This window comes from Panthera leo, chromosome B4 (genome assembly GCF_018350215.1).
Source record: "Panthera leo isolate Ple1 chromosome B4, P.leo_Ple1_pat1.1, whole genome shotgun sequence".
Lineage (NCBI taxonomy): Eukaryota > Metazoa > Chordata > Mammalia > Carnivora > Felidae > Panthera > Panthera leo.
Genome location: NC_056685.1, coordinates 102,964,146 through 102,977,783, shown reverse-complemented (window position 1 = coordinate 102,977,783; position 13,638 = coordinate 102,964,146). Strand labels below are relative to the sequence as shown.

The following is a 13,638-nucleotide window of genomic DNA, read 5'->3' as shown; positions in this document are numbered from 1 at the left end:
GAAAGCTAATGATCTTATGAATCTTTTCATGTGCTATTGGCCATTGTATACCTTTATTTGGATAAACATCTAGACATATTCAAACAATGGAATATTATTTAACAGTAAAAAGGAATGAAGTGTGGACACATACTGCAACACAGATGAACCTTGAAAACATTATGCTAAGTGAAAGGAATCACAAAACCACATATTATAGGATTCCACTTATATGAAATATTCAAGATAGGAAAATCTTTAGAGCTAGAACAGATTCCTAGGGCTGGGAAGTTTGGAGGAAATAAGGGGTGAGTGCTGACAGGTGCAGAGTTTCTCTGGGGGTTAATAAAATTGTTCTAAAGTTGATTTTGTTGATGGTGGCAGAATTCTATGAACATAATAAAAACCACGGAACCATATACTTTAAATGGCTGAATTGTGTGGTGTGTGAACTATATTTCAATAAAGTTGCTATTTAAAAACAGAAATACTGCAAAGGCCTACCATAAACTCTTTAGGTTGAGATACATTTGTTGTGTATGTGAATAAGCTGATGTGATTTAAAATAATATACCATCTTAGACACTGAAACAAATGTTTAGCAACTATTCAGAGTAGGTACTCAAGAACAATGGGTCAGGTCAATGCTTGTATAGAATCATGAATGTTAAAACTATATCATGCATGTGGTTACATATATTCATGTAGGATGTTCAAGAATATTGCAGCTACTGCATATGTTCTGTGTGCCTAGCACAGTGCTAATATATAAAATAGCAGGCACTCAACAGATGCTTGGAGTATTGAGTAATGTGAAATTTTGATTCATAATTAATATTCAGACATTGAAAGTTGAGCTGGAAAAAAAGCTAGATAGGCCAGCATCTAGCCTAAATATTGGAGATGGAGAAGAACACAGAGAAAAGGTAAGTGGAGAATGGTAGAAACCCACAAGAAGAAACAAACAAACAACAACAACAAAAAACAGGACAGAGAGGGATGGACAGTAAAGTGGTTGGTGAGTTGGTGGTCAGGCTAAGACAGGTGTTAAAGGGGTACATACACACAGGCATACACAACACGCCCAGAGTTAAGGTAACAACCAGAACAAGTTTAAAGAATAAACATACAGGCTTCTCCCCAAAAACACTTCAAAAGACCCAGAACACAGTAGGCACAAAATCCCATAGGATGAGGGTTAGATTTATCTTGTGTTTGAAGTTATTGAAATGTCTCAAGATGCTTTATTACCTCTTCCAGGCCAGCAGGAGAGCTCTGAATGAGGCTGGGTAGAGGTGAAACCACAGGGTCTCTACTTAGCTGCTTCTTTGGTGATCAGTGTTTACCCAAGGACCCAGGACTCTTGGACTTTTGATGTGCAAGCCTTGTAACCTTAAAGATTTTGTAGATATTTCTCTGTGTGTGTCCATGTATGTGTGTGTCTCTGTTTCTAGCTCTCTCTCTCTCTCGCTCGCTCTCTCTCCGTTTTTCCTCCCCCCCCCCCCACCCACCCCTACACACATGTTACAAAGGGCCAGGGTCCTATTTTTTATCCTCCTAAATTCAACCTCTCCCTAGTCCCTCTATACAGATCTTGCTATACCCAAGGTTCTCATTCATGAATGGCTGTAACAGTCTCTGGCTGATCTACTTCCCTCTAATGTTTTACTGTCCTTATCCTGCTACACAGGAAGAGCAAAATTAACTCAAACACTCAATTTTCATCATAATATCCATCCTGTGCAGGACCCTCTTTCTCTCCTATCATATTAAATGTGCAGTGAGTTCCTCAGAATAGGGCTGTGCTATTTCAAGTGTCTGGTCCCATCACCACACAAAGTGGTTTTCAACAAATGTTAGTTGAATGAAGAACTGCAAAGAAAAAATAAATAAATAACATCTACATTCTTCCATCTCATCCTTAAAGCCAACCTCAATACACCAAGTTGTATAGTTCTTCATCTCCCATTGTTCCTTGCTCTACCTCCAGTTAGCTTTTTCTCAAGGCAAGAGTCATCATTACCTTTTAGCCTACGTATCTTACCTCACCTTTTGGTGTGTTTATTCATGTTCATCCTAGCGTCTATGTGGAATAGTTCAATTCCTTTCATCCATTATTCTAACCTGTCACTTTCTTCCAAATTTTTCTTGATAGTGAACTTCCCTGGAAAGTTCTCCATGATATATTGTATTAATTTTGTAATAATAATTATAGCTAATACTTATTGTGCTCTTTCTATGTGTCAAGTACTATCTAAATATTTAATATATATTAACTTATTTCATTCATCTGATATAGGTATTGTTATTATGTTTATTTTTTTAAGTTTATTTATTTATTTTAAGGGACGAAGACAGGGGGGAGGGACAGAGAGAGACAGAATTCCTAGCAGACTCCACACGGTCAGTGCAGAGCCGAAAGTGGGGCTCGAACTCACAAATCGTGAGATCATGACCTGACCTGAAACCAAGAGCTGGACGCTTGTTATTACTTTTATATTGCAGATGAGGAAAGTGAAGTACGACTAAAAAAAGTCCAACACAGGAATAAAAACAAGGCAGTTTCAACTTGCTTTTGTTATTTAAACTTATGTCTTCGCTGTAGTTTTTAATAGAAATGAAAGAGTTATGGCAAAGTAGAAAGAATAAAGGAATACACAAGACACACACATAAAACAACCCTTGGTTTGAGTCCTGAAGATCTCAGTCAGTCATTTACTCTCTCTGGACCTCAATTTCCTTATTTACAAAATGTTCATATAACTCTTAAGAAGGTACAGTTACATGTTTATATCCCCTCTTCCTCCACAACAGATGCATCTTTGGCACAATTTCTTGAAGAATCACTAGGGACACCTCTCAATATGGAGGTAATCTTTTTTTCCAATGTTTTGCTTTATTTTCAGACCAGTGAAGTCAAATAGGCATAAGACTAATAGATTCAGTCACCAATGAAAAAAATAATGTATTGCATTTTCTTATCTCAAATAAATAAAAAAGGTTCACTGCTCCCTGATACCAGCACATGTTACTTTAATCTACTTCAGTATCATTTAATAAGGATAATTTCATTAACTCTGACAACTCAGAAATAAGGGGGATAAAGCAAGAATTAAACTAATTTACATAATATGACAGTTCAATCAAAATGTGTGTTCTTACCACTTCACAAGCTGGCATAACAAGGTTTCCACAGCTACATTCTAAAAGGCAAAAATCAACATATTTATATTGATCAGAACACATTACTGTACTGTAATAAAACTTTGAAGTATGAAAATTAGTTACCGCAATGCCATGTTGGACAACATTGACCAGATACATTTTCTTTTACAAGGTTCATATCTTCTGCACAGTTGAGTAGTGGTGTAGGACAAAGATTTGGGTCACAAACTAAACAGAAAAAAATGACGTGGATGAAGATTAGCCTCTTGTAAAAGCGCGTCCTCACCAGCTACCATTTAGTTCACAGCCATTGCTGATATAGGGCACAGATTCCTATCTTCCCACTGCTACCTCTCCCACCACTCATTGGCCATGTATTGGTGAGCATGGAATGCATGAAAACAGGAGTATAACCAGGACCAGCTCATCAGGTGAAGGGCCCTGAGAAACACTAGGTGTGCAAGAAGAGAAAGGAAGTGGAGAAGGTATGGAATCACCTGGAAAGCTGGTCTTTATAGGATGATGAAAAAAGTCATAGTAATCTATTTTGGGGAGGTAATGATATTATCCAAGAAGAGCTCTTAGATATATAAAAACATTGCATACATTTAATATATATTTTATATGCTAGAATTCAATGAAGGTGTGATATAACAGCACAACTAAGATTCATGAGGCTTCTTAAATATTGGACACATCTAAACATTTTAAATTAGTTAAGATATACTTACCACAGTAATACTGAGGACAACAGAAATGTGTAGTATTAAGATCCACAGTGAGAAACTCCCCATCAGTACATAGTGGAATAGGTTCAGTGCAAGATTCACAAACTAAAGGTAAAACAAAAGGTCAGAAGTCACAGCTGAGCTAAAAACAAGTGATTAATTCACATTATGACACACATATAAACCATCATGTTCAATAAAATAGGAAACAGGGAAAACAAGTCTTTAACAGACAGATTTCCTTATTTGGTCATAAAAACAACAATACTAAGTATATTGCTTTATGCTTTCCAAGCACAGCGAGAAAAGCATTAAGATTTCTGGAGCAACTTTCTTTTTTCTAGGATCAAAATGTCATTGATTTATTTACTTAAGTTTTCTGAATTCACTACCCTTGATTACTCTAGTTTACGGATGGATGGATAATATAGTAGGCATGTGTTCTTTGGGGTTGTTCAGTATCCCTTTCCCAACTTTGATTACAATTCTCTGAATGACCTTGAGGAAATGCCCCACCCACAGTCTTGGAGTGACTATTCATAAAGGTGCCTGACCCTCAGCAGGCCTCTGTGAATCTCTCTCTATGGCATTTGAATCATAAATAGAGACACACCAGGGCAGGAAATGGATGTTGCTGAGTCAGTCATTAGTGACTGCCACCTACAATAGCTGATTTCTTTCCTTCCCAGGGCGTGGTCTGCTTCATCTTGCTCCTACAAAATCTTGATTCCCAAGCCTTCCACTAATTGGTTGTGTTAAGCTAGCTGGAATCAATCCCTTTTGCCACTTGCACTCAAAGAAACTTAACTGGTAGAAAGAGATGTGTTTTGATTTCCATAGGTACATCTGAAGCCTACGTTAATCACCAGTCTTAGATATGATAATCCACTTGCAATGAAAAACAGAGAACTTTTTAGTTTTCAATGTCCATTTCATCAGATGGAATATATAGCTTCATAGACAGTCTTTTCCTGGACACCTTTCATCTCTACCATTCTCTTCCAGCATCATCATGCTCACACATATATCACACATTTTATATAAAATGAATTTTTTAAAAATTTGCTTAATGTTTATTTATTTTTGAGAGACAGAGAGGACAGAGCATGAGCAAGGAGGGGGCAGAGAGAGAAGGAGACACAGAATAGTAGGCCCCAGGCTCTGAGCTGTCAGCACAGAGCCTGACGCGGGGCCCGAACTCATGAACCACGAGATCATGACCTGAGCCAAAGTCAGATGCTTAACTGACTGAGCCACCCAGGCGCCCCTATATAAAATGAAATTTTAAAGAGGTTCTATAATGGCTTGGCAGAGTCCATTATTTTAGTTGGTTCTTCAAGAAAAGCCAAGGCTAAATTTTTCTCCAAAAACAATTGGTGCTAGCCTTATTAAAGAAAAAAAATACTTAATTATATTGCCTTGAGCGTGTTTTGACTGGTATATATAGTCCATATATATGTTTTTTAAAAAAAACTAATGTTTATTTTTGACAGAGAGAGAGAGAGACAGAGCATGAGCAAGGGAGGGGCAGAGAGAGAGGGAGACACAGAATCCGAAGCAGACTCCAGGTTCTGAGCTGTCAGCACAGAGCCCGATGCAAGGCTCGAACTCACAGACCACAAGATCATGACCTGAGCTGAAGTTGGACGCTCAACTGACTGAGCCACCCAGGCGCCCCGAGTCCATATATATGTTACGTGAACATAGAGCTAACCGTAATAATTGTCAAGAGTCATTTAAAATGCTGTATTTTCTTTTCAAATGTTCTTATTCAGTTGAGTTTCTATCAGTATATTAGCAGAATATTGGTTACCATGAGTCCCATAAAATTCACATCAAATAAAAGATTTTCCCTCCCTTTGTTCCAAAAAGTTATCTTACAGAACACTTACCACAGAGAGGAGAAAAACAGCAAGGCTCTTCCTGTTGAACTTGAATCATGAATTGATCTTCTCTGCATTCTGGAATTGAAATACTGGGGCATTTCAATGGGTCACATTCTGCAAAAACACAAAGATATTTGAAAATTTGTATAGAGTGAAATGATTAGATAAAGTAGCATGGTTTACTTCTCTTTGAATGTATCTGTATCCTGCTAACTCAGTGTGTGGTTGGTAGGGGAGGATTCCCATACAGCACCAAGTAATTCTCCAGACACCAGCTGGGTGTCCTACAATTCAACTCAATTCTATCTATAAACACTAGTTACAAGCCCACCTTGTATAGCCCATACTGCTGGCTGACTGGCTATAAATCAGAGGTTCCCACATCTTCTTCCTTGAGTTTGATTAATTTACTAGAACAGCTAGCAGAACTCAGAGAAACATTGCACTTACTAGATCACCAATTTATTATAAAAGAAAATAACTCAGGAATAAACAGATGGAAGATATGCATAGGGCAAGGTATAGGGAAAGGGTTGGGAGTTCTTGTGCCCTCTCAGAACACACCAGGCCCCGAATTTCCTTGTGTTCACTATCCTGGAAGTTCTCTAAACCTCATCCTCCTTGGGGTTTTTTATGGAGACCTTATTACATAAACCTGATTGGTTAAATTTTTGGCCATTGAAGATCTCATCAAACCTCCAGCCCCTTTCCCCTCCTTGGAGATCATGGGGTGGGACTGAAAGTTCCAACCTCCAATCACCTCATTGATTCCCCTGGCAAGGGGAAATCATTAACTCATTAACATAACAAAAGACACTTCCTAGTTCTCCTCACTTTGGAAAAGCCAAGGATTAGGAGCTCTGTGGTGAGAAGGGGGTGGAAGACCAGATCTATATCTCTTATTATAAATCACAATATCACACCTGCTATTTCCTATATATTTCTGCTAAGATTAAGATTTTTACATTGAGCTAATTATCTAAATAGATGTATTAATATAATATATAAACAAAATATCTACATATGTATTTATAAAGAAATTGCAGGTTAAAAAAGAACTATCTTTAGCAAGACAACTCCACAATATTTTATAACCAATCATTTTCTTGTAGACACAGAGAGTGAGAATCTAATCCACTATTCTGAGCAAACAATAAACCTGACTCTTAATGCTCCTAGTTAATAACTCACCACATTGATACTGTGGGCAACAAGAAAGAGGACTATGGCCAACAACCAATTTTTGACTATCCGTACATGTTGGAATGGCAGTTTCACATAACGTCATGTCACAACCTGGAAATAAGAAACAGAAGCGTTAAAATATTCATGAATATAACTAAAATCTGTGCTTTATGCTGCAATTAAACACATTCAGCTCACAAATGGGTCATATGTGAAAAGGTTGCCAATCGAAGGTTTATTTATTATGGTCTTTCACCCTCGACTGTCACAAGTCAAAGATTCCCAGAAACGTTCTCTTGTCACATATTATTGAATATTATTAATTGTTAATAGCCAGAGTTTTGTGTGTGTATTTGCAAAATCGGCAAAAACACGAATGAGATAAAACTTGCTTTGAGAGAATATAAACAATATTTATGGCAATATTTCTGTTTTTACCTCAACCTTTACTTTCTTTTATACCAAGCATTAGGCACATCTTACTTTTTCACAAATGGTATCAACAAATTTTGTGGCATTAACTGTAAGGCTTTGGCCCACATACACACCGCAAACTTCCTTTGAACAGCAGGTCCACTTATCAATGATGCCCAGGACAACTTCAGCTTCTCGTTCACAAGTTGGCGAGGGCTCTTCATCACAGTCAGGTTCTATGGGAATAATACTTCCATTCTCCAAACATTTGTACAGGGCACATTCGTCAATGCCCCCATTCCAAACTTCCCCAGCAGTGTGAGGCTGGTCTTCACTATCAGTACATGCTTAAAAAGAGGAACAATGTTATATCACTCATCACCCGGCCACTAAAATAAATGAAGCTGTGATGCATTTATTGTTTTAATTTCAGACCATGAGTTGGTTCAGCAACATAGATAACATGTCCCATATTTATCCTTTCTTAGATTCCCCTTTTCATCAGCTACTAGCTTACATTTTTCTCTAATGAAATTTGCAATGTAGTCTGCAAAAATATTTTTCCTTCCTACAACTACCTGTAAATTTGCCTGTCTTCTTCAATAAATAGGATCATTTGTTTATTTCTTATTCATTTTGTCTGCTAATACAACTTATTTAGCTTGAACAAACTCAGAAAAATAAATTTAAGTTAGTTTTAAAATATTAACTGTTAAAACTGAGTGGTATTAGAAAGAAAAAAAGGCCTTACCACACATCATTTTTGTCAAATGAAAATGCAAAACATGTCAGCTTTAAAATCTAAATGTGGGAAGTAGCTAATTATTTAGTGACTCTTATAGTTTTATTATTGAAGTTTTACTTAATGAAAACTATGGCCATCTAATAGTTCTTTTAAAAATAATAGAGATGAGGAGAGCCTGGGTGGTTCAGTCACTTGAGCAACCAACTTCAACTCAGGTAATGATCTCATGGTTCGTGAGTTCGAGCCCTGGTCAGGCTCTGCTGACAGCTTAGAGCCTGGAGCCTGCTTCAGATTCTGTGTCTCCCTCTCCCTGCTCCTCCCCAGCTTGCACTCTGTCTCTCTTTCAAAAATAAATAAACATTAAAATAATAATAATAATAATGATAATAATAATAATAGAGATGATTAGTGACCAACATATCCCCAACCTCAAATGAACTTCTCTTATATTATTCTCTTTACTATCAAACCAACCTCACAGGTCCCTAAAAACAAACATAAGCACTCCTGTTTATTCTCAGTCTTCTACAAATACTCTTCTCAATGACAAACACAAACTTTCTAGAACTATATGTGCCTTTCACTTCTACTTGCCCATTTTCTTTCATTATTAGCTAATTCTCTTTTCTTCTAACCACAATGATAAGCCCTATGACTGAAAAAGTACAGTACTGCAATTTTCTCAATTTTGGACTATTTTCATCTGCAACCACAATGGAGATGATGAGTCAGAATCAAGTGGTTTGAAAATGAAAGTAGAAAAATTAAATGTTTTCTCCCAGATAATAACACTATCCGACATCTCTCAAGTGGTTATTTTTCTCTAGGTACTGTTGCAAAATACTTCGTATTATTTTATGGATCCCCACACTAGCCTTAGGGAATAAGTGCTTTTATTTTTCCCATTTTACAGATGTGTAACTTAGGCTCAAAGAGGTAAAACTGAATCATTATTATGTGAAATAATTGGAATTTGAGATCAGTGCACAGCCTATGTTCTTAATTCTTAATTTGCCATACTCTTGCTAAGTTATTACAGGCATAGGTAGAGATTGAAACACATCACCACCATGGGGGGGGTGGATTAAAAACTTGATGGGGATTAAGGAGAGCACTTGTGGTGAGCACCAGGTGTTGTATGTGTTGAATCACTAAATTTTACACCTGATATTGCACTGTATGTTAACTAACTGGAATTTAAATAAAATCTTGGAACAAACAAACAAAAAAACCCCTATATTATGAACAAAGCTTCTTTTTTCTTAATTTTTTAATGTTTATTTGTTTTTGAGAGTGAGAGAGAAAGACAGAGTGTGAGCGGGGGAGGGACAGAAAGAGGGAGATGCAGAATCTGAAGCGGATTCCAGGCTCTGAGCTGTCAGCACAGAGCCTGATGGGGGGATCGAACCCACAAACTGTGAGATCCTGACCTGAGTGAAGTTGGACGCTCAACTGACTGAGCCACCCAGGCACCCCTGAACAAAATTTCTAACTTGGGTCACTTCACTTGAAATCAATCATTATATTAAAATCAAATTACAAACGAACTGGTTTCCCTTCCAACACCTCTGTGACCTTTGTTCAATCTTTCTCAGCACATCTTCTCGAGATCTAAATAAGTTTCATTTATTTGCCAGGTCCCTAAGAACTCACTTTGCACTCTGCTGCTTACCACATTCTTTCTCTGGAATGCACTGAGTTGAATCTGGCCTGTGAAGAATGGTTCCATTTTTGCATACACAATCTTCTCTTAAATTCAAACATGGAGAGTGTCCATAGAACCACCTGTTCAAACATGTTCTTGCTTCACAAGTCCTCACACAGGGTTGATACTCCTTCCCCTCTGGGCAATTCAGAGCTATGAATAACAGAGGACAAAATTTGCTAATGAAAAAAGTCACCTATTTGAATTATAGGAAAAGGAAGAAATGTCAGATTTCTTTTGGAAAATTAATTTTGCCCGTTTCAGTCTCTTCAAAGTTCATTTTTCATTTATGATGTAACCCAAAACTAGAAACAAAACAAACAGTAGGTATTTTTGAGCATCTTCCAGATGTCCAGCTAGTATTATGTTATGTTATAGTAGGAAAAGCTCATCTGATTTGTAGCAAATAATATGACCAATAGGCAGCCCAGATCTGGTTGGGATAAATATAGATTCAACCAGTATGAAGTTACTTCTGTGTGTAGTGAGGATATACAACAGTCTACTCAGGATAAGCACAGAAATATGCTCTGAATATATAACTCAACCAAGCCATAAAAAAGAAAAATGCTGTGTGGTTAGGTTCAATCCTTCACTGTCACAAGAAACTACCATTGCTGAGCAGTTTCTAAATTATGTTTGAGAAAATTCTTTTGATTTTCAGTGATCTTAAAAAATCATACTTTTAAAAAATGAACATGTAGCTGGTGGGGATATAAATTGATAAAATCTCAGTGGGGAACAATTTGACAGTGTCTATTAAAGTTAGAGATGCCATACATTTCCCATGAATCAAGCTACCCCACTCTTGAATAGTGATTACCTCTGGGAGCAAGGAGAGGTAAGAGATAGCAAGGCACACCAGGAGCTGCTTTATATCTGAAACAACGTCATGTAACCGGTGTTTGGGATATATTATTCTTTCTCTATGTATTTTATTTTTTCCTCTAGGGAAAATGAAAACTTTTATGTTATCTTGGAACATTTCACTGACATTCATTTTGACCATATTTTACCGCTTAATCTATTTAATTGCTATTTCGTAAATGAAATTAACATTGTTTTCTGTAAAATGTGCCCAGGACTGATGATAGGTTGAATAAACTTTTTATGAAAAGCCTTACAACTTAATGAGAAAGCATGGGCCCTATAGATAAGAATGGGCCAACTATTAAACACAGAGAACAAACTAAGGGTGGATGTGGGGGTAGAGGGGAGGAAAAATGGGTGATGGGCATTGAGGAGGGCACTTGTTGGATGAGCACTGGGTGTTGTATGTGAGCCAATTTGACAATAAATTATATTCATTAAAAAAGATAAAAATGAGCAAAGAATACATACAAAAGAAGAAGGATACACAAACACGTATTTGGAAAAATATTGAACCTAGATATGGATCAAAGAAAGCCAGAAAGATTAGTTTCCAGAAAGTGGATACAGTATCAGGAAAGGAGGAAAAGGGGACAGAAAATCATGCATCCTCTTCACAAGCTCGGGAACAAGCTGGGCAAATGAGGCAGGTGGAATTGAAACCAACAAAATGTGCTCTGGGATACAGAATTCAAATCTTTTTTCCATTCCCTGTGATTTCTTCCACACTTCCACTGATTTTGCTAGCTAATATTTTGTGGACTAGGTTTTCTTCTGGGACAACTGAGGCTGAACATAGGTGTAGATCAGGATGAAAATAGAAGTTGCCTATGTGGGAAAGCTGACATCTAACTTCTAGGTTACATTGATAGGCATTTTATTCTTATGAAATTATTTTGTGGTGAAAAATGAAAAGAGAAAGAAGTGAATGCAAAAAATATGGAATGCTTTTTGATGGTTAGAAATATTATCTGAAATGTACTACTTACAGCAGTAATCTGGTGTTCTCCAGTGAATACAGATGTCGAACCTGTTGCACAGAGCCACATACGCTGAAAGTGCATCACATTCATAGTTCCAGAAATAGGTGTAATTGATCCACATCTTTTCACAAAAGTTCTGCGGTGAAACCTAGAGATACATTTTGTCTTGAGATAAGTTCTGTTGTTTTATTTCTCTGAAGGGCCTAAGTTACACTAAAGCTATTCAGAGAATAAAAGGGTGTCAAGTTAGTATTTACTATGGCTCTTCCTTGACCTGAGATTCCAAATTTCATAATACCATACATCACCTCTGATGGTATAATATTTTTAAACACATTCTGGATAAGATAAATATTGCCTGCACTAATCTACATAAATCTATCTTATAAAGATAAAAGAGAAACAAAGCATGTGTACCTAGCACAATCTATTTCTGATATTATACTTTGGGTTACAATTGTCCTTTCCATATATTACATAGGACTTGAATCCATGACAGATAAAACCGGAAGCTCCTAAAGCATTCCATAATGATACATGGCCTTACTATTAAATGAGGTTTTAAATGCTTCTCAAAAAAGGTAGTAATATTGAACACTGAATAATTTATATAGTTTGACTTGCCTCAATTTAGAGACACATTTGTTTCTATAGATGGTTTCATTTTGATCTAGAAATGCCTGAAATCTAAATAATTTAACTTGTAACACCATTTATTCCAATTTTTCTCTCTGCTCTTTCATTCAGCAAACATACTAAACATCCACACACACATCCTAAATTCTGATACAGTTCAAAGTGCCGGATAAAAATACTAAATATTCTTCCCCTCTCATCATTTCTTCTTCAAGGTCCATATCTATAAAAAAACCAAGATTCTACATTCTTTTAGTCTTCTTTACGGAATCTCCTTGGTTTCCAACCACTTTAATTTGTATGGAATACTTGCTGTGGTCAAGAGTATCCCCACTGCCAAATCCAGGGAACACTGATAGTTTCCTTCTTAAAACCCTCTCCTTGGACTTGGAGTGTACTTCGTTCTATTGCCTATTTACCTGTTTATTGTCGGCTCCTCTGCTGCCTTATATTCTGAGTGCTTCTCTAGATTCCATCCTCAATGGACTTGTCCGCTAGCTACAAATGTTCTAGGGTAGAGGACCCATAAGTCTTGATAGGAAGGTTGCTTGGCATGTACTTTACATATGAGTGAGAGACACTGAAGGGTTTTAGGTAGAATGATAGAATCCAGGCAGATCATCTGCCTGCTTTGTGGAGGTTTTCAAATGAAGATGAAGCTTACAAGTGGGAAAACCAAATTACCAGCATTCCTTTCTTTTGCCATCTGATTCACTGGGAAGAGATCTGTACCTGTGATCTGGCTATGATAGACTAAATGGCACCCTGTGTTGCCTCACTAAGCCTTTAATAGTTAAGCTGGAAAGTTCCTGATTTAATCAGCCTTCTAACTTCTCCATCAAAAATGCAATTTTTTTGAAAATCATTATGCTTTAAAATGACAATGAAGTGAGTTTTAACGTGTTTGTTATTTTTTTCATTTTTATACGTCTGCTTTTCAAAAAAAAATGTAAATAATTAAAACCTATCTTCATCCATGGGACGCCTGGGTGGCTTAGTGGGTTAAGCACTGTTTCTTGGTTTTCGGCTCAGGTCACGATCTCATGGCTCCTGAGTTTGACCCCCCACATCTGGCTCTGCACTGACAGAGCCTCCTCTCTCTCTGACCCTCCAGTCTTCTCTCTCTCTCTCCCTCTCTCTCTCTCAAAAAGAAATAAATAAACTTAAAAAAAAAAAAAGCAAAGCCCATGACTTCACATCCTTTGCCTTTCCCTGAGGGAACTCATGGGGCAGGCTGAGGACTATGGAGTCTACACTCCACGGTCTGGCATGGAAGGTGCCACACAGTGAATTCCTTCCTGCCTTGACAGTTCCCTCATCCTCTTTCCCAGGTTCTTTTCCT

At 37.2% G+C, this 13,638-nt stretch overlaps 1 protein-coding gene across 1 annotated transcript in view; it reads right to left on the bottom strand.

Annotated features, from left to right (window-relative positions):
* Window positions 1-13,638, bottom strand: part of OTOGL (otogelin like) — a 160,402-nt gene that overhangs the window by 11,992 nt on the left and 134,772 nt on the right. The window contains exons 45-52 of the mRNA XM_042947249.1: window positions 11,667-11,808; window positions 9,775-9,960; window positions 7,492-7,704; window positions 6,950-7,054; window positions 5,765-5,872; window positions 3,876-3,977; window positions 3,268-3,372; window positions 3,142-3,182 (exon numbers count right to left, since the gene is read on the bottom strand). Coding sequence (XP_042803183.1) covers window positions 3,142-3,182; window positions 3,268-3,372; window positions 3,876-3,977; window positions 5,765-5,872; window positions 6,950-7,054; window positions 7,492-7,704; window positions 9,775-9,960; window positions 11,667-11,808 — 1,002 coding nt within the window. The remainder of the gene's footprint in view (window positions 1-3,141; window positions 3,183-3,267; window positions 3,373-3,875; window positions 3,978-5,764; window positions 5,873-6,949; window positions 7,055-7,491; window positions 7,705-9,774; window positions 9,961-11,666; window positions 11,809-13,638) is intronic.